A 22,012-nucleotide genomic window follows, 5' to 3' on the forward strand; every position below is an offset into this window, starting at 1 on the left:
TGTGCTCCCGTAGCTTTTCTCCCACCCATCATTTCCCCCCCAAATACCGCACAAAGCAGATTTAACTGAGCTGCTGAGAAGCATGCAGAATGTCCAGATAATTAAAAATAAAAAAATTGGGATGCACAGGAGTGCCTTTTACATAAAAATTTTGTAGACGGAGAGCTTGCAGGGGTGACTCACGGCAAATCCATATAAGAGCTTCACATAATGGGAGTTCTACTGCATTTATGTGGTGATAAACGTGCTTTGGCAGTTGTCCAGTTACTCTGGTTTTTTTATTATAATGGTCAAGAAAGGGAAGAGAGGATTCTGCTTGCTACTAGTACTCTTCTCGTGTGTCAATCAGATTTTGATCAATGCAAGCTGCCCTAAGAATCTTCCCTCAATTATTCATATTAAGCTATATGCATTCTCATTCTCTCTCTCTCTCTCTCTCTCTCTCTCTCTCTCTCTCTCTCTCCCCCTCTCCCTCTCCCTCTCCCTCCCCCCCCTCTCTGTGTGTGTTGTATTTAAATAAACAAATAAAATAAGTGTGTCAGGTCAACCTAGTTCTGTACCAGGGAAAGCTCATCTTTAACATTTAAATATTATGCAGATCCAGCATTTTAACATACTTTCCCTTAGTTTGCTCTGATTATTGGTGGGGAGGGACCATGAGTATGCACTGCACTGAAGCAACATCCATTGCTTCTCTCCCTCATCTCAGCTGCTGGAAATCCAATCTGTTTGTTTTGTTTTTACCAAGTGGTATTGTATCTTTTAGCTTAAAGTTTTGGTTAATAGCCCTGCTGTCCTGATGGGTGGTTATTGCTCTCAGAGTCTGCTGATGGGGAAAAGTTTTTATTTTTGTTCTCTGAAAGTGGCCCAGTGATCTTTGGATAAGAAAGCATGGTCTTGCACATTCCTACCTCTGCTCTCCTATCGAGTTCTCCTATCCTCATTCATCACGGTGGAGAGTTATGTCTCCCACAGACTAGCATTAACTGTGATCATATTTAACTTGGGCTACAAAGCCAGTTTCCAATCTCAATCTCAAACTGTGATTCAGCTAAAAGCAGATACTAGCATTGCTATCACTGATACAGCACTTTTAATTAAAGTAAATGAGAGAGTGTCTAAATCAGGGATGGGATACTGTAGTGGGGTGGGAGAGAGGGAAGTAAAGGCAGATTGCCTTAGTGTAGTTTTACAGCTATGGAGTGAAAATGGGAGAAGCAAAGCCTAGGGTGAGTTCACACATGCCTGCTTATCATAACACACGTCTGACACTCTAGCATCAACAGTGATGACTTGCACTTCTGAAACAGCCATCGTAGACCAAACACTTTAGAGCTTTCGTGACACTTGATCTCAACCCCCACATAATAATTCTCAGTGGAGACAGCTCATCTCCATTCATCGGTGCATGAACAAGTGATAAGTCATTTACTGATGGGACACCAGTGTGACGTACACGTCTGTGAAGGAGAGCTTGAAAGGCTGGCGAGATAAAGTAAGGGAGTCGATGAAGGAAACTGTTGAGTCTAGTAAGGCGCTACAGGAGACAACAGAGGCAAAGATTGCAGCAAACCACATCACACTGCACTGAGCATGAGATGACACCTGGCTGAGAAGAGTTGGTGGTGTGCCCAAATGCAATGTGATAAAGGAGGAATCCTTCAGTGAAAGATTGGGCATGGAAAGGGTTCATTACCTAGTAGCATCTTCATCCTCCATTCAGGTCTTTGCCTCTTCATTTGTGACCAGCTGGTCCACCTTGTAAACATCAGTGATAGATTAATTCTTTGTGATTCACCCTTCCACTGAAACCTTGCTGACAAAGCATAATAAAGGAAGACAGACGTGCTAGTCCCTTTGGTGATTATTCAGGAAATTATGTTCTGATGTTCTAAAAGGTTTGTCTCCCTCAGTTATGTGGGTTGTTATATGGGACAGCTCCATTAATTTGCAAGCTCACCTGTCAATGAATCTTCCTATTGCATCTAATTTCTTTTGTGCCGCCAGGGCCAAATGGGCACTATAGGTAGCATACCCACAGCTAGACCTGAATGGTGTACAGCTCAGGATCCCTGCGGTCCCTCAGTCTTCAGTGTGAGCTGTAAACAGTGGAGAAGTCAAAGGCAAAAGGACAGATTCTCAGTATTTATATAAGTCCTGGCCAATCTGGAGGCTTTGTACTGACTGCCAATCACAGGGGGTCAATGTTGCTCACCTTTATTCCTATTTAGAGAGGGGTTTGAGGCCTGACTACACAAGCATATACATGGGCATGCACCCCACCAAAACAATTCACCACCGTAAACGTTGGCACTAGATCCAGAGGCTGCCAGTTCTAGCCCTGTTGTCCCTGACACATGCTTGCATTGCTTAAAGGATCTGTTTTCATATACAGTATGAAAATACATTCTATAAGGCTGGGACGTTTTAAACACTTGGTCTTTCTTTGGTTTAAATTAATGAATAGTGTTATTATACTAAAATAATTGTTCTGTTGTTGTTAAAGCTTTCCTCCATGTGTGTCTATTTTGTTAGCTGTTCAGTGACTGCTTCAGTTGATTGCTGCATCAAAAATTAACATAATGTGAAGGGTGTGGCGTCAGCAGCTGACTTACAGTACAAGACGTTTCTCAAAATAGCCACAGCAGTGCAATAGTGACACACAATTTATGTCACGGGATTTAGCAGTAATAATAACAGCAGCCCTGTTTAGGGAAGTTTTTAATCTGTGATATTTTAATGTATTTTAATATTTGTTGGAAGCCGCCCAGAGTGGCTAGGGAGACCCAGTCAGATGGGTACAAATTAATAATAATAATAATAATAATAATAATAATAATTAATTTACATTTTGGGCAGTCTTCTTCCATTCTCTCTTCTCTCTCTCTGTTTTTCACTTTCCTTCCCAACCCTTTTCCTTCCTTTTAATTACCTTTTGCTTTTTAATTTTTTTTTTGTCTCTTTCTTGGCTTGCTTTCGGTTTAACAGCCAACGAGATGTGCGTGTTTGTTTCTGTGTGTAACTGTACATTTTATCCATCAGTTTAACTGCAAGTGTATTTCTCGCTTTGATGTATAAATTTGTGCTAACTCGACTGCCTTGGGAGAGATTTAGATTTGTGGTAGGATACGTCGTGCAAAGCTGGAACTGGAGGACTGATAAACTTGATGCACAAGTTTGGAATCTTAAACACCGACAGCCAATTCAGTCTCTTTAGATTGAGGCGCTCACACAGTCCCCTTCCACAAACGTCTTTCTGTATAATGTCTCATAATTAGAACAGGAAATCATTGAGTAACTGTGCGATGAATAAGAGTACTTAGGCTGAAAGGAAAATTACCTTCTGAGAAATTATATTCACCATTTCCCCCTCTTCTCTTGGTTCACATTACAATGTTGGCAATGATAGTAACAGATGCAAGTATTCTTATCTGCACAGTATTGTTCATCTGATTTCGCCCTTCCCCCTCAACAAGAAAAAACAGAATATAGGAAACGCCTAATTAGAAAACAGAATTCTGTGTCACAGCAGAATAGCAACAACACAGAAATGTCAATATAATTATCAATATATCTAAAGGCTGGCGCTGTGCCAGGTGCATGAAGTTTTAGTTTTGCCTTGGCTCCGTTGCTAGGAGCACTATTTTTTATTTTATTTTTAAGGAAAGAGCTCAAAGAGAGAAATATCTGATGTAATAAAGTATCAGAATGTACCACTCTGGAAACAGTTTCAATAGTGGCTCCTGTTGATGAGACGGGCTCCTGAACCGGATGCTTTGTAGTCCTACCTGGAGATGCCAGGGACTGAATTTGGGGTGTGCTTCTACCACAATGGCCTTTCCTTACTTTAACACTCTTGGTTCCCGTCCTCTGTATAGACAGGTAATAATGAATATAATCAATAAATAGTTTTCCCATCTATCATCTGGTTAGTTATTGATAGTGTATATTATTTTCTACATAAATACAATGCAAAAGAGAGAGAGATTTGTTACATTTCCAAGTTTGTAGCTGGAAAAGGAAAATATAGGTTGGGAGTTTTTTCTTTTAAAATGTCTAATACGTATTTAGAATCTGTTCAGCCAATAAAGGAGAGATCTTTACATGTTTGTTTCTATTGGCATCGGAATGCATTTGCACTAATACGATTAAAAAAACGAAAGGGCAGAATACTTGGCAGATTTTTGTAGCTGGGGTAATTAGGTGCAGGAAGGAACATGCATATTTTTTTCCATCCAGCTCTATAAAATCCTGGTGTGAAGATTGTTTTGTGTGTATTTTTAAAAAAAATAAAAGGGGGGAGCTGACTGAAGTTAAAAGCAGATTATGGCGGTTAGCAATAATCATTATGGTGTGATGTTTCCGAACACAAACAAAGTGAGCTACTTTTATGTATTTCCTTGTTCAGTCTGTAAGGAGTTTTTGATCTGTGAGCAGTTTTTGATCAGGAATTCATACTGTTGTATGCCCCCCCCCAACTTTTGTGAATTGTTCTGGGCTGCTTTGAAGGTCATCGTGTGGTTTAGTGGAAAAAGTGCTGGACTTTCACCTGAGTTCAGATTCTGCCTCTAGAGAGGGCCAGTTTCAACACTCATTTTAGCTCTAATAGGTCATTCAACTGAATCACGCTTAAGCAACCATGTGACGGGGAGAGTGTTGCCAGGTCCCACCCCCTCTGGGGCATCACCTTCCTCAAGTTCACAGCCCTCTGCAACTTTGGGGGCAATGATCTGAAGTGGAAGGCCTCCTTCACTTGTGCAGGTTCTCCACATGATTTAGAACCCCACACAGTTGAGGTTCTTCATTGCATGTAAACTACTGGAAGGTGATGTGCTGGAGTTGGTGGGGTTTGGCAGCACGCTCTCACTGCCCCAGCACGTTTATACACAATTTAATTTAATGCCCAAATTGGTTTGTAGGCATGGTCAAATCTGTAATGAAATCAGGAGACGTTTACTTGGGCATTCATTGCTTGTTACCTGTCAATTCATCCAGATTGCCAGACAACCCATCACAAAACAATGGCCCATTTTTCAACTGTCCCATCTCATGGACTGTCAGGACTGGGACGGTCGAAGGCACTTTGGTTCCTGAGGGCAGGGAGGGAGAGATCTAAATATCATCCTCTTTTCACTATTTAGCATGGTCAATGCCTGTTCAGTTCGGTGTATGTATTGTATCCCATGGATCAGATCTGTCTGTCATTCTACCACCCTTCATGGCACCCACAATCTACTATCTGAGGCAGCTTCCATGTATCACCTCATGGTAGGGTTGCCTCACTTCTGGACACATAGTGAATCACTGTGGACTATTGCTTCATTCTAAGACCCTCCAAATTACCAGGCCCAGTGGGAGGTTCTACAGGGAATTTGGGGAGGAGAGATAATACTGCCTCTGAATGCTTTCATCCCCAGGGAAGAAGGTTGAGGTGAACAAGACTAAGCGATACTTAGGCAGAGTTGTTTCTGGTTTTATTCTCTTCCTTTTGTGCTGTCCTGCTGAGCCATGGAAGGAGAAAAGGAAATCCAAGCCATGGCGCTGGCCTAGTCCCATGTTGCACTAATTTGCACTAGGCACTTAAATATAGGGATTTTCCCACTTTGAAATGAATGAAAAGCTCAAATTGTAGCAGGATTCTTTTTTGGGGGGAGGGCCTCTTTGCTTGGGTCAAACCCTTGGCTACTTTTATTTGGAATACTCTGTGGGGTATGATTTAGCTGACATGGTGGTGGAGCTTTGTAGGAGAGGCCTTTCCTACTTTTACTCCTGTAATTCAAGCAGAGAATATTTGGCTCAAGAGATGTAGATTGTGCCCAAGGTAATAGTTTGATCTTCACCGTTAGGGAAACATGGTCTCTACAGCTGAAATCAAAATTAAAAATACTACTACTACTACTACTATTAAAATACACTTTCTGTATTATTATTATTATTATTATTATTATTATTATTATTATTATTATTATTATTATATCTCCAGCAGCTCCTTATGCCAAATGGCAGGCTGCTTTGGAAACTGAGGATACTTTCAAAAGTAGTTTATGATATGGCACAGAGGTCTGCTGTCCCAAGGAGCGAGGAAAGTAAAGCATCCTTCCTGGATATGCCTGCAGTTAGCTTTTTCTGGATCCAAACCCTTTTTTTAAAAAAAAGTTCATATTGATTTGAAAATGTCTGCCTTATTGGTGAGACTATTCTGTGCTCTCTCCCTTGACAGTGAACATGAAATTCAACACGAATCTCCACTGCAGTAACTCCTCTCCCCTCTGAATGAAAACTGTATAAATTGATCAGTGCCTCCGTAGCCTCAGTTAAGAATGAGAGTCCTTGCTTTGCAGTTATGCTTGTTGTCTAGAAATCAGTTCTGAAGTTGAGATAAATTGGTAACTGTATATATGTACAAATGAATGAATGACCCTGAAAGAGGTTATTAAAACGAACAGTTACGATGTAAACACAAGATTAGGAGACATTTCAGCCTTAAGTCCTGGAGGTGTTTCCTTCTAGGTGTGTGTCTTGTGTTCTACCGTGTGCAGGTGACGTGGTGGAAGCTGACACGATATTGGACATGCCTCTTCAGCAAGGACTTAATTTTTCAGTCATGCACCTTAACAACAAAGTGATAATCATGATTTAAATTCTAGCTTATACCAGCAGCAAATTATTTCCAATTGTTTCATCTTGACAGAGTGCGCTAATAATATATCACTGCAGTTAGGTGACATTTGGAATATGTTGAAAGATTTCAAATGTCCCCCTCCCTGCCCCTGGATTGTGTATTATTCACACACACACACACACACACACACACTGACACTTGGCAGAAATAGGTCTTTGATTTCTTCTCTCACAGAGGTGTGGCTGAAAGAAAATCATGGTTCCAAGAACCTTTTATTTGCTTTCCTTAAACAAATGGTGCAGTTTACCCCTTTCTTTGTCCTTCCTTAGAATGATTTGTTGAACCTTTTGTGAATAAAGGAAGGAGGGAAAATACCTTACAAAGCATTTATTTGGACACAGTTATTGCCTGGTTAGGCTTGGCATTCAGGGATGGGCCTCCCCCTTCCCCGCCATTTTGTTTCTTACCTCTGAATTGTGTTAAAAGTAACAACAACAACAAAAAGCAACATCGATCAGCCTTGCAAACAAATTTAATTTTACTGACTGCGTTGCTTTAAAATGTCATTAAAATGCCACAAAAATAGCGAGGAGCACTTCATACAGTCACTTTACCATGTGCTTTACTGGAAACTCGTGGTTTGTAGCAAAGGTTCATATGAGACATTTATATGTACCTTGACAAATAACACATAACTGACCACATCCTGGCGCATAAGGAAAGTGCCGTGTCTCATCTCCAGACTGAAGATAGCAGTACCTGTATGAGCAAACTGTGTTGTACGAACCAGGCCTGTAATCTGCACCTCTAGCAGCCCACACTAAAGCTTACATGATCTGAGGAGCAGCCTTGTGCCAGTCATCTAACTCTTCGTGCATTTAGCCTAGGTTTCTGGCAGGCAGTGGTTCTCCAGAATTTGAAACTGTAGTCTTTCCTAGCACTGCTACACAAGATAATTTTAACTAGAGGTTCCAGGGATAGGATGTGGATCTTCTACTTCAAAGCACATGCTTTGCCATTGAGATACGACCAGTGTGGTCTTGCATGCTGGGTGCCCAAGGTTGGTTCCCCTGCTCAACTTTGGGGCTCATTGGGTGGCCTTGGACAGGTTACTCCTTCTCTCTGAGTTAAGTTAAACTCGTGGTAGGGTTGTTTTTGAGGAGCCCATTCCTCAATTTGAACTCGCTTGGGCAAAAGGCAGAATGAAAATTTATACCAGCCCCTTCACTTAAGAGAACAAAGGTGATGAAATTTGATTGCAGGGACTGTCTAGAGTTGTCACGTTTGGCGGGGGCTGGGAGTAAGAGAGAAAGTGCTATGACTACAGTGGTGTAGCCTTGTAGGCTCAAGGAAGTAAACACTAGATTAAATTGTGATCACCAGATTTTGCTTCCCCACAACAAATTCCACAGATTTCACTGTGCCTGCCTTTCAAGCACTCTGTCAAAATATATGACCAGAACTTGCAGATCATGGAATTGTTTTGGTTTCCTCTGTGTGCTCTGTGGGAGGATAAAAGGCACAGTACTTAGAAAAGTGATTTCTTTGCAGAGAATAGGTCTAAAAATGGCATTCTTGCAAGTTGCAATATGTGCGCACCAGGTTGGTTTATGTATGCGACTCAGGTATGGCATTGGAGGTTTGAACGGCATACAGGTTTTGTTCCCCTGTGTCAGATCACACCGATGAATTGCTCATGGCTTGGAGCCCTGTTTTTGTTGCTGGGGTGGCTCTATGGGAATTTGACACAGCCCCCTAGGGATTTTAATGTTATATAGACTTTTGTTAGACGTCTGCGATTCCCAGCTTGTATTTCAAAGAATTGTATTTATTTCAAGCCCGAAATTTTGAAAACATTTTGACAAAAGTGTTAAAGAATAAGAAAGGAGAATAAGAAAACTTGCCATCCCCCCCCCAACTTCTTTTTAGGGCTGATTAGAGATTACTCATATCAGAGGGTTCCAGTTTCAGGCTGAAAATTTTGCAGAAGTGCAATGGGCCTGTCACTTTCTGCTTGGCATTTATCTTGGTATGATAATGGATAGTGATCTCATAATCAGTCATATTTGTTTTATTGTTTAAGACAAAAGGTTGTAGTAATCTAAATACATGTGACTCATATAAATATGTGAGAATCATACTGTAATGACACCACCTGTGTCAAGTGAAGAACAAAACTACGGCCTAGTTCTGGGGGAGGAATTCAGTTTTATCTGCATTTTAATGAGATACTACCTGATTTACACTTCTCGAACCAATATGTGAAGCGAAACACAAATATCTTTCAAAATTCATATTTCCCTGAATTTTGCAATGCAGTTCTCAAACCAATCTGAACTAAATGCATGTATCAGAAGATAGTGTTTATAAAATGCATACACTGGTGAAAATAACATACAAAAATGCTTTACGTTAGTTGAAAATAGCTTGGAAAAAATGTGTATGTTAGTCAACCCTGCAGAAAAATGCATATACTGAGAGAAGTTCGCACTAAACTGCTGGGGAATTTTCATTGATATAGTGCAAATTGCTCCAGGAACATGGGGGACTGAATTTAAGATTGGAAAGTTGAGAAACTGAAATCCAGACACTAAGGGAACACATACTCAGATGCCTGCCAATCAGGGAAAGGGGCGTGGTCTCACACCAGAGTTCCCAAGTGGTATTCCAAGACCATGCACGCGCCAGTGTAGAGTAGCGGTTACAGTGTCAGACATGAACCCGAGAGGCCAGGGTTCCAGTCCACACTTAGCCATGAAGCTCACTGGGTGACCCTGGGCCTCTTGCTGTCTCTCAGCCTAACCAACCTCACAGAATTGTTGTGAGGATATAAAACAGGGAGTGGACACTGCCTTGGGCTCCTTGGAGGAAAGGTGGGATATAACTGTAAAAAAATAAAAGCTAAATTTCATATTTTTACCATGGGATCTAGTCACATGGACTAGAAACTTGTGTTAATGTTAAATGAGGAACTACTTTCTCTGGGTTTTGTGCAATATATTGGATTTTTCATTAGAGACGGCATTCTGTGTTGTATGATTCCAACACTCCCTGATACTTTGCACCCTCCAGACCTGGCTGTGCTGTTTCTAATGGGAGAAATATGTGACTTGATAAATGCTAAAGTCTGCTTTGGCGCATGATTAACAGCCTGATCCTTTAAAAAAAGAAGAGGAAAAAAGTTATTTCAGGACATGGATGCTTATTTCATACGTGCTTCTACTTGTGATAGTAGACTGTTTAACATGTTTGGTTCATGCAGCTGATGTGTGATGAAACCTCCGTAGATGCATCTGTTATATCAATATAAGCATTTAGATTCTTGTAGGAGGCTGATAGGTTGCAAATCAGAGGCAGAGGGAGGGGATTGAATATGAGGAGGTAGCATTGCTCCACATCCTACATCTGTTTCGTCTCCTACATCCCAAGATCAATGCAAAGGGTTTGGAATGGGAATCTGACTTGCCTCCAGATACCTGGTTTATGTCAAAGGTAACATGACATCTGGGGCAATAAGTAACAGTGGTTTCAATATTTTTTCTTGCAGGTGAGGATGACGAAGATTCAAATGTGCTGATCCTCAGTTACCCACAATACTGTCGCTATCGTTCCATGCTGAAGCGCATTCAAGGCAAACCATCCTCCATACTAACAGGCCAGTTTGTATTAGCCCTTGGGGGCATTGCCGTAATCAGCAAAAACCCACAAATCCTCTACTGTCGAGATACCTTTGATCACCCAACTCTTATTGAAAATGACTGCATATGCGATGAGTTTGGTAAGTAGCTTTGCCTCTTGTACCTCTTGCAAGTTAAAACCACTTTGTTGACATTTTGCCGTCATTTTTCCAAGTAAAAGGCAGTAATAATGGATAAACCGCTCAAAAATAACAAAAGATGTGTATACGTTTCTGAATTGCTGAGCACCAGCAATATTCCACCTCCTCTCAGAGACTATTTGTAGTCTTTATATTTTAAGACTGCTGCTTATTACAAGCATTTTGAGAAAACAATATGTTGCTTAGTTTTTCCAATGTGAATTTAAAGAGGTGTTTGGCTAGATGCAATGCAAACCTTCCTTGAAAGTTGTTCCATACTGTTTGTTCTTAAACTTCTTCTGTGTTGAGAGGCCATTGTTCTGATTCACTTGTTCTTTCTGGCCCGCCATATTTTCTTATTCAGAAAGACACTTAAAATTCTTGAATGTGTGTCAATGCATGTGTCCTTTATACACCCTAGATAGCTCTAGCAACTGATGCATTGTAATTTTTATAATTGTTTACCTGTGTTATGAAAAGCAAGATTCATTAGCCATAGTGCTGTGTGGATAAAAACTACAGCTCAGGGCAAACCAGTATAGCTTACAGCATTTTGCAGAGAAAGAACTTTGAGGTATGAAATCCATAAATCTTTGTAATATAGATCATTTTGGGGAGTGGGGTAGTGCGGAGGAAGCCTTTTGCGAATAATGAAATTATTTTCAGGAAATATCTGAGAGGAAAAGATGTGCTCTGTCTTTTGTTTCCTACTGCCCTTCTGCTGGTTTTCATTTATTTGCATTTATTCCATGGTTTTATTTAACAAGATTTATATGTGGCCACCCCTATACGCTCAGGGTGACTGTTGATAAAAATGTCGAATCTCAAAATTCACCCCTTGCACTCTTAACAAGGTCAGAAATGTCCTGAACAATTGTAAAAGCAAGGTTCGGGCAGAGAAATTGGTTTTCTTTAAGAAATCCCAATGATCACACCCCTCACTGGCTCTATTCCATGCCCTCAAGTGCCTTTGCCTTGCTGGAATGTGTCACTGAACTGTGGTAATGCCTTCCCCGGATAGAGGATGGAGAGATGGGGTGTGTGTGTGTGCCCTACTGTACAAAGGTAAGTACAGTTGCCCCACCCACTTGCTGCATGTGGCCCCACCCACCATTAACATGCAGCTCAAGCTACCACCCCCCTGCAGTGAGGCATCTGGGATGGAATATAAAAATCTGGCTTTTACCACCTATCCTGTTTAAGGCAATTAAGTCTGATTGATTGTAGTGAAATTTATTTCTGAGAAACTGTAGCCACAGATCTGTGAGACACGACTATACTTTTGCTATACAGAGTTGCTTGTATGCCTAAATGCTATGTCTGTCTGTCTGTCTGTCTGTCTGTCCATTGATCCATCTCTCTCTCTCTCTCCCTCCCTCTCTCTCTCTCTGCACACATAATACCCATAGTGCATGAGATAGACAAAGATGTTCAGGTAACAACAAAAGGAAAGCAGACCACAGCATATACACACCCAACCAGAATTAATGATCATAATTATCATAAGCTGTACTTATAACAAAGGGATCATGGTCACGGCTCCCACATCTGATTATCGCCATTAATAATATTACTATGTAATGTTATTTGCAAGCTCCTGTAACGTTAATTGCTTTGTTTTGGATAGTGTTACAGCACCCCTGGGTTTTTCCCCAGATGTTTTATAATATGCTAGCAGTGAAAGAAAACAATACAACCAGTGCTATTCCTCCGTCATCACTGGTACTCTATATATGTGCACCAATGGCACTGTGCTTGATTTCTGTAAGCTCAGGTGTGCAGTCCTGGCTGCTACTCAAAATTGATCTGCCTTGTTCTACCCAGGAGTGCTGGCAACTTTTGAAAAGTGAACTTATTTGAGAGAGACCTGTATGTAGCTTGTTGAGGTTTCAGCTGGGCAGCTGATGTGAATGTAACATCGTGTGCCATTGCAGATGAGATAAGGTAACGACCATGAGGCAAAGGATTAGGAGTTTTCTCCTGTCTTGCTGTTGTGAAAATGCCACACTTGTATGGCAATATACCTTGTGGCCTGGTCCACACTTAGAGGGTGTCCCTTCAGGAATGGGTGCAGTAACTGCTGCTGTTTTTGTTGCTGTTGCACTTGTGACTAAGCAATGCATTCTTCTTGTGCCAACCACATGCTGAATGTGCAAGTGAGCACTATGATTTGCATGGGTGCAGCAGTCCTTTTAGAGTTCTCACAAATTCTGCCTCTGTTCAGATATTCTGGTGGACTCTGCATGCTTCCAAGGTGATCCCGTGTGACTCAGCCCACATTTCTCCCTTTAGAGAGATGTATGAACATTCTGTTTTCAGATTTAAGTACCTCAAATGCAACTTTTCGGATTTTATGGTGCAGTCCTAACACAGTTTAATTCAGAGGAATCATCTTTCACATTCATCAAACTATTTCACAAGTGGATTCCCCATGCTACGTTGCGATCAAGGCTCAAATCTTCCTGTTCTGTAATTGTTTGGACTTATCCAGATTAGAAACTATAAGACACCCCAGGTTAAAATTTGATTCAGTTCCATACCCGTGCATGTTTGTTTTTTACCAAAAAGAGCCACTCTTCAGTGTAGGCCTGATTAGGATTAATGAAGGATGAGCAGTAGTTCTGTTTGGTGGATTGCACTCATGATGTACTCGAAGATTGCAAGGTCTACTGAACAAGTTAGTTTTTTGTTTTGTTTTTTGGTGTGTGTGTGTGTGTGTGTGTGTGTGTCTAATCTAGTGCTCCAGTATAATTGGGACCCTGTAATACCAAATGCACTGTGTCAGTTTCATAGCATTGATGGGATGCAGCTGATAAAGTGCTCTTTTATTCTCCCCCCACAGTCAATAAAATGTGCTACACTGGGTTACGCAAACAGTTTACACTGACACCATGTAGATTGATGTCACATGTATAAAGTGGTGGCAGCTTAAATCTAAACACAGGCATGGTACGGTTGATAAATCGATTACTTGAAGGTACTGTTGCTTATCAATCAGATCTGAAAGTGGGGGACTTGATTGCAGGAATGCAAGGGAAATTCTTGCAACATGTAATTGGCTAGATGCCCTTTAATTTGCAGGAGCCGTAGATAATCACAGAGATTAGACATAAAAAAAATCTCAGGAACTGGATGGAGAATATGAGGGAGTAGGAATAACCAACAAGAGTAAAACATATATATTTTATCTTATTTATTTATTTTCCCATTTGTATCCCACCTTTTCTGTAAGGAGTTTGAGGTTGCATACATAGTTCTCCCCTTCTTCATTTTATCCTGTGAGGTAGCTAAGCCTGAGAGAAGGTGACTGGCCCAAGGTCACCCAGCGAGCTTTGTGCCCGAGTCGTGATTTGAACCCAGGCCTCCTAGACTCTAGCCCAACACTCGAACCACTACAGCAGCATTCAAGTCATATCTAAAAGAACACAGAAGTCCATGATGCAGAATATTCTGACAACAAGATTACAGTATGCCAAATACTCAGGCAGGAACCAAAACATTGCTGGAAAATTTATTTATTTACAATATTTACAGGACAGTGCTGGAGTCACTTTGTCGGTTGGAGGACCTGTGACAGATACAGGCTGTTATAAATGAGATAGGCAGACCATTTTGGCAAAAGATTTTCTTCAAAGCATACAAACCGGTATCCTTGCTAGAAAGCTTTAACAGAAATGATTTTTCCATGAAGCTTTTCCCCAGTTGTTTTTTTTTTTTTTAAGTTGTGCATTTTAAATGAGAACATTGTGTTCTTTTATTTCTTTTCTCCTCCCTCTCTGTTCTAAACTGGGGAACATAAAGAGCAGGAACTTAAAGATGAGATAGAAAATTAATGTGTGTCCCCTCCCCCCCCCCCCCCCGCTAAAGAGAAGTAAAGCTATGAGTAGCCCAGAAAGTGATGAGAGAAGGCGAATTAGTTTTGTCAATAGTCCAGCAACACTGTTACCAGACAATAATCTATTGTGGCCAGGTTTTTTTTATAACCACAGCAAATGCATGAATCATCAGTACTACTTACTAGTGCCATTTATAAAGCATTTAAAATTTGCTAAGCACTTGTGCAGAGATTAAAAAATAGGACAATCCTTGGCCACAGGTTTACAATCTGACAGACGTGACAGAAAAGGAAAATGGGATGCACAGGGGAGAGGAAAACATGTAAACTCAGCCGTTGATTTTAAGTAGGCTGAGTTTGTGCGTGGGTACATCATGTGTATAAAGGTAGCAAATATAACTTCATAGAACAAGTAATGTTGGTGAAGTAGGCTTTGTGTGTTGCTTCAAATGAACACCCCATCCATAGTTGCCACTGAAAAGTATTTCCTTATGCTGGCAATCCTTGTGCCGAGAGCTGCGCAGTTGAATTCCTCTGCCCCATGTGCCAGTCTTAACTGCGTGCAAGTGATGTACCACATCAGAGCTGCATCATTACCTTGTAGGAACAGAGAGTAAACCCTAGAATACACCCAACCGTCTCCATATTTGTGCTTCCCAGGAAATCAGAAATGGTAGAGGAAGCCATTGCTGCCTTATTTCACTAAAGAACTTCTGCTAAGTTTCCAAGGATGCGCAAAAACCAACAGACAATCACAGAAATAATAGCCCAATATGAAATACACAAAACCGTGAAAAACTCTGAAATATGAACTATGGAAATATATTATACAAACTAATTGACTGAAAGTAACATAACCTAACATATATCTACAAATGTCTCCTCAAAGGATATAGCCTATAGTGATGAACGTTTGAGTTGCTAGAGCTTTTTAGCCATGGTTAAATTTTGTTATTCTGTATTTCTGTTGATGAAGTCCGTTCCTTTGAAGAAACTGTACCAGTGAAACGGGGGGACCTCCAGCTAGCCACCCGTCAGAGGACAGACGAGGACGTCTGAGGGGCTTTGCTGTATACACCATATCTATGAACATTTATTGTACAATCACTCTACAGCACATAGTATTGCATACTGAACTTTTTGCACTTTAAGAGTCTATTATATCTGAAAGTATGCTATAGGCTATATCCTTTGAGGAGACATTTGTAGATATGTGTTAGGTTAAGTTTCCAAGGATAGCCGAGGTTCCCCAGAATTTACCTTTGAACTTACAACCCAGTGTCTATATCTGCATATTGCTCATAGAGGCCATCTCCGGAAACAATTAACATGGATACAAGATGTTAATACTGTACGGTCTTCCTCTCCCTTCAGTTCTGCGATCATGTTGGTGATCTTACCTCCGCTGTCTTGCTGTACAGATGAATAAATGCAATGAAGATTTGAGAGAGAAGACTTTGCGGCATTAAAATGTTGTGTAAATTTGCAGGTCCGAAAGTGTTCCGCCCCGCTTAATAAGAACCAGCTCTTTCCCAGTTGACGAGAAGGCAGGGCTGTGTTAGTAGCAACTTCACCCCTTTACATGAAAGGCCACAAACAGAAGATCAAAGGGGGTTTGATTTTTCATCATGATCCCACTTTATTTGCATTCACGCATGACTAGACTCCATCCATGCACTCATTTCCTCTCAAACACCCACATCAGCTCGGATAGTAAAGTACCCCTGAAAAGATTGCTCCCCCCCCCCGCCGGTATAAGCTAGTAATTTCTCTTAAAACAGTAATGCATTAGCAAAAAAGTTTTACAAGCTAGTTATGATTCAGCCTTTGGTTAATATTCTTGAGTAAGCTTTTGAAAATGTACGTACTTTACTGCTCAGTAAGGGAAATGAAAAATGTAAGGGTCGTTAATTTCCAGTACATGCTCCATGGGTTAAGCCGTAAGGAGGACTTCTTATGTAGATGCAAATAGAGAGTAGGCAGGCAGGACAGTAAGCTATTATCCAATGTCCCCTGCATGGTGTAGCTAAATTTTACAGGTCCTTGACACAGGCTCAGTTCACACATTCAAGCACATTCCTTTATTTCTCATCACTCTTGATAGTGTCAGGCTAGGACTGGGGGAGACTCAGGCACACATCACTCGGCCTTGAAGCTCACCAGGAGGACCCTGGGCCCGCCATTATTATTCAGCCTAGCCTACCTCACAGGGTTGTTGTAAGAATAACAAAACTGGGCAGGGGAGAAAAATGTACGCCATCTAGAGCTCCTTCGAGGAAAAGTGGGATATAGATGTAATAAACAAACAAACAAACCAAACAAACACGTAGATGAACTGGCTCTGCTTAGAGTGATATATAAGATGATGCAACAAGTTTCCCTCTGTGGTTTTCCTGCGCATAACACACATTATTTGATGCAACTGCAGTCATAAAGTGATTATCGTGCACAGGTGAAGCAGTCGACAGAGGAACAAAGGAAACTACCTCATGCAGAGCCAGACCCATCGGTCCATCTAGCTCCATGTTGTCTTACACCAATCTTTCACAACCTTGGGCCTCCCAGGTGTTGTCGGACTACAACTCCCATCATCCCTGACCACTGGTTCTGCTAGCTAGGGATGATGGGAGTTGTAGTCCAGCAACATCTGGGGACCCGGGGTGGAGAAAGCCCGGTACACCCAACAGGCAGTAGCTCTCCAAGGTTTCAGGCAGTCCCTCCCAGCCCTATATGAAGATGCTGGACTTGAATCTGGGACGTTCTGTGGCTCTTCTTCTCATTGTTTTTGTAAACTGGGTCGCTTTGCACAAGCATGTAACGTGAGAATTCCATTGTACGAATCTTGGTTGCTGGCAATGTAACTCAGAGGGGGGGGGGGTTAAAACCCAGGTTGCTGCTGCTGCTGAACTAGTTTGAAAGTTTTTCCGAAAGGTCATGTGCCTTAGGAGCTCATATGCAGGATAATAATCTCCCCATGTTGGTCCTCAGCAGTTGGTTTTCAGGGGTCCATAGACGTCTGTCTATGGAAGTTCTATACCTATCATATTGTTTTAACCCAAATACGAAAAGTATTTGTACTTATTTGAATTATGTGATCTCTTCAGATGCAGCTTTACAGTGGCATCTTTAGCAGTCTGAAAAATATGCAAATCTCTAGAACTCTTCAAAGCTAAATATTGCAGGTCTTTCACAAAACAGAAAATGGGGCATAGCCACAGTGATGATTAATGAATGGCAACGTTATATGCTGTATGTATGTGTGTACAGGGTATATATATGAAAAGTTCTTTCCCATCATTGTTAGCATAAATCTGAGTGGGTTTTTAAATGAGAAATCTGGAAATGTTTTGAATTCTTGGTCAAGCCTTTTTCTTATTTTGTTAATCCAGCTGTGGAATAAGCTATTAATGATCCCCAGATGTTGTTTGTAACGATTGATTTTAGTTGTGAAATAATACATATAGTTGCTTTAAGCACGCACACACATAGGTCATTGACAGATTCTAGAATGATTTGGAATAATAATTTGAAGACAGAGGAATTTAAATGCCTCGCATAATTGCTTTTGTTAAATGATTTCTTCATTCTTAATGTTTTTCGTTCTAATTGTTTCCCTGCTTCCAATAATCTCAGAATAAATATTTGCACATTTTTACATCCTGTCGTTCATTGTAATGTGTAAAATAGTTGCATTCTCTAAGCGACATCATCAACAACAAAAATGGATAATAGGGTCACAGTGTGCCTCCCTATATTGCAATGCTGCTATAATTTAATCCACTTCGTGTTGTTGTCCTGAACTGTTACCAGTAAGACTGAGTGCAGGGCATGTCCCTGCAATAACATTTCCAGTGCAAATATAAACTTGTAATAACTTGTTTTGCCTTTATATTTTGATACTTTCTTCTTGCTCAAGCAGAGCTCTGGGAACAGCCTGAATTCTATATACTGCATCTGTAACATCCCTCCTGGTTAATTTAGCGCTTTTTGATGTTGATGTTTTAATAGCCTTACCAACTGGTCCAGCCTTACCAACTGGAGGTGAGCAGCGTGTTTAGGTTGTGTGATTCAAGTATATTGAACCATAAGCTGGTAGACCTGAGATCTACCCCCACCTGGATGGCTGAGTTGCAGTGGTCATGCAGAGACCACTGGAAAGGACACAGCATGGTAACATGCCTTGCTCTGGCCGTAACAGGTAGCACCAGCCTCTGTGCTGTTGCTGAGGTTGGCTTGAAGACCTGACTTCCCAGGTCAGTCCTGCTATTTCAAGAGGACTGGGAACCAACATTCAAGTCCTTTCCCCCAATTGTCCCTCTGCAAAAATAACAACTGTGACTTTCCCCCAAAGAGTGTTGCACAGTCGATCATGCATGAGACTGTAAAGCATTCTGCAAGTATATCTGGGAGCTGGGGTGCAATAGAGCCGAAAAATGTGCAGCAACTGCCAATGCACTGCAACCAGTTAGAGTAGTATAGGAGACTGTTGCCCAGCCTATGTATGGGCTATGAAATAGCCTTCCCCAGGTATATCTGGGTTTGGAGAGGAACCTGGGGCACCAAGGGGCCATCAGCATGGTTCAGTACAACAACACATTTGTGGATGTTGACCTCAGAGGACTATATTATTATACAGTATAATAAAATTATTACAAATAATCATCATAATCAATAAGAAACCTAAGGGTTGAGGAGGAGAGCTTGAAAAGGAGGGAAGATGAAACTTTCAAGTTCATACATTTGAAAGTAAGGTAGATCTCAGCAATATGAAATCACTGTTGTGATAATATCATGTTAATAACCTCGTAATTGTAAACCCTGCTTTATTGAATATGTTTTAAACAACCCTCTCCAGAGTGATAGATATTGCATGACCTGCCTTAACTCTGCCCCTTGTGATGCAATTCAGTTATTGCAAGAATGCCGCATAAAGCTCACCATGCCATTTTTTTCTGCCTAAAAATAATACACAGGAAGCATGTAGCAGAGCTGTTAGAAGCCCGGATCTTATTGAGCTCTGTTCTAGTTCCTTAACCACAAGCGCTCGTCTGTTATCTCATATGTAAAACGCTTGCTGTGGTTTCAGAGTTTCCAACTGCACGATATTGGAACAGTTGAAACAGAGCAAAAACAGAGGGAGGTTTCGACAGACCCGGGCTATTAATGTTTCTGCTAGACTAGGACTATCCATGCCTAAATCTGGACCCGGAGGCTGGTCTCCACCATAGCTCAAGATCTTGGAGATTGGTGGCTTGAGACAGAAGGTGGGATACAGCAAAAAAGTATTGCTTTGTTCACCAGGCAAGGGCAGAAGTCCAGGTTTCAAGTATTTACCTGTACGCTAACCTGATGAATCCAGAGACATTATATTGTCTGCTAGTTGCAGCATCTTCAGTGGCACATCCCTATTCATTTCTCCCTCTGAAGAAAGCTCTGAGACCTGAGAATATAGAGTCCACTGTAGATCACCAGGCTGAGTCTTAGCCTCAAACCTTGAGGTTTCTCGTTCAGGTTCCATAGTCCCCGAAACAGTCCATTGATACAAAGTCACTCTTGACAACCAGTTAATCAATATATTTTTTTAAGTTGCATAATATGGAGACTCACCCAGAGCAGTTGGAAGGAAGAGGACCGGTCCCCTTTAGTGTGAAATCTTGGGGAGGAATGGGTTGACAGATCATCCTGTGTGAGGCACATGGAAAAGTCTCTATTTGGAAATTAATACCCCATAGTATTATGGCTTACTGACACAATGGTGGAAGTGTGGCTCCTACAGAGAGATGTTCCATGTGCAGGGCCACCAGTGGTGAGCATGGCAGCAAGATTGTGGCCCTTGATGGTAACCTATTTAGTCCGTGTTGCCTAGCATCATGAAATACAAATCTGGGAAACAGAAACTATTTATTATTTAGTCCTGACATTTATTTATTGCTTACATCCTGAAATAACATTAAAAGGGCACATCCCACCACCATCCAACTAAGAGGTGAACACCAATTAAGAACAAAATGCCTGGGTGAATAAGGAAGACTCCACCTGGCACCAAAAGGGTTGATAGCGATGGTACCCGGAACACCTCTCTGGGGGTGGCTTTCCACAGTTGGGGAGCCATCACTGAGAAGGCTTGATCTTGTATTGCCATCCTACACACCTCCTTCAAAGGGGGCACATGAAGAAGAGCCTCAGATGATGAACACAAGGTCTGGGTAGGTTCTTGTGGGGAAAGGTGGCCCCTAAGCTATTGGGCTTCTCAGCCGCATAATTCTTTGTAGGTCAAAACCAGAGTTTGGAATTGAGTCTGGAAACTAATTGGCAGTCAGCACAATTGGACCACATTTGGGTGTTCTATGATCAAACCTCCTACTTCCAGTCAACAATCTTGACTGGAATGCTTGAATTCCACTACAGCTACAGTTTCAGAACTGTCGTCAAAGGCAGCCCCACGCGTAACACATTGCAGCAATCTAGCCTGGAGATTTCTAGAGCACAGACAACAGAAGCTAGCTATCCCTGTCCATATAAAGGGTTGTAGTCGAAGTTGATAGAAGGCACTCTGTGCCATCAAGGCCACTTGTGCCTCCAGTGACAGTAACGTATCCAGAAGTTTCCCCAAACTGCATACCTGCTCCTTTAGGAGGAGTGCAGCCCCATCCAGAACAGGTTGAACCCCCCACCTATCTGGGCAGAGGAACCACCCACTAACATTGGCTCATGTAGTTTCTCATCACCAAGGCCAGGCACAGATCTAGCATGTCCATTGCCACACCTGCTGACGCAAAAGGGAATATAGGGCCTCCATCAATAGGAACTGTTGTTTCCTGATACAATTTGCTTGTGATTTTCGCTGAGCACCTGAGCCAAATCCCTCCCACAGATGTGGAAGTTATTGTTTTAAGCCATTTGTTAAATGTGCTTTCTGTGGACGACACCTTTGTTTACATGCCGTCCCATTTGTTTTTGCCCCTTTCCTCGGACCACCCTGCACGCCTTTTGTGTCGGAAGCTTCCAAAGGGCCTTGTTGTGTTTTGGGTTAAGAAGAATTTCCAGTCAATCACACTATCACATTTTCATCGTTGCATTCCCCGAGGTGTTCATACTGTGAGACCAGTAATTATTGCGAGCGGTAGAGAATCCTTCTCCTCGCCCCCTTCATCTCGTGTAAGTGCCAACATTCCTAAAGCAAACACAATGGAAAAGAGAAGCGGTTTATGTCAGAATATGGCCGCGTTCTTCAGATTAAACCTACTTAGAAAAAAAAAAAGTGGGGGAGACAACAACGTAACATTTTCCAATGACTGTTTATCATGAATTACGTCAGCTTTCGTTTAAACTGCTATTATTCCTTCTTAATGCTTCTTGGTGCCTGCATAATTTACAGCATTGGCAGCTGTGGTTCTATGAACTAACCATTCACAGCCCTTGTACAATAGTAAAGAACATGGTGTGTTGTCCACCCCCACTTCGTTAATTATTATGGGGCTCCTTTAAGCCCCACCCCCCACCCTTTAAAAAAAAAACCAAAAGTGGAATAAAACATTGTGGATGTATTTATGGCTAAATCTACTTTTACACAGCTCTATTTTGCTTCTGGCTAGTTCTTAACTAAAGCAGTCATTTGTGGTTATTATGCTTTGGGAGATATTATGTCAGGACTGGTTTAAGAGTATTATTATGTATCACATGACACTCAGTACATGTCAGCACTTGAGGCTTTCCTCCAATGGAAACCAGTGTAATT

General features: G+C 41.5%; 1 protein-coding gene across 2 annotated transcripts in view; it reads left to right on the plus strand.

Annotated features, from left to right (window-relative positions):
• The window catches only part of ARID5B (AT-rich interaction domain 5B), a 181,791-nt gene that overhangs the window by 73,384 nt on the left and 86,395 nt on the right, over positions 1 to 22,012 (plus strand). For both annotated transcript variants that reach the window (XM_033148915.1, XM_033148914.1), the window contains exon 4: positions 10,170 to 10,400. In XM_033148915.1, the coding sequence (XP_033004806.1) occupies positions 10,170 to 10,400 (231 nt within the window). The remainder of the gene's footprint in view (positions 1 to 10,169; positions 10,401 to 22,012) is intronic.

This window comes from Lacerta agilis, chromosome 5 (assembly GCF_009819535.1).
Source record: "Lacerta agilis isolate rLacAgi1 chromosome 5, rLacAgi1.pri, whole genome shotgun sequence".
Taxonomy (NCBI): domain Eukaryota; kingdom Metazoa; phylum Chordata; class Lepidosauria; order Squamata; family Lacertidae; genus Lacerta; species Lacerta agilis.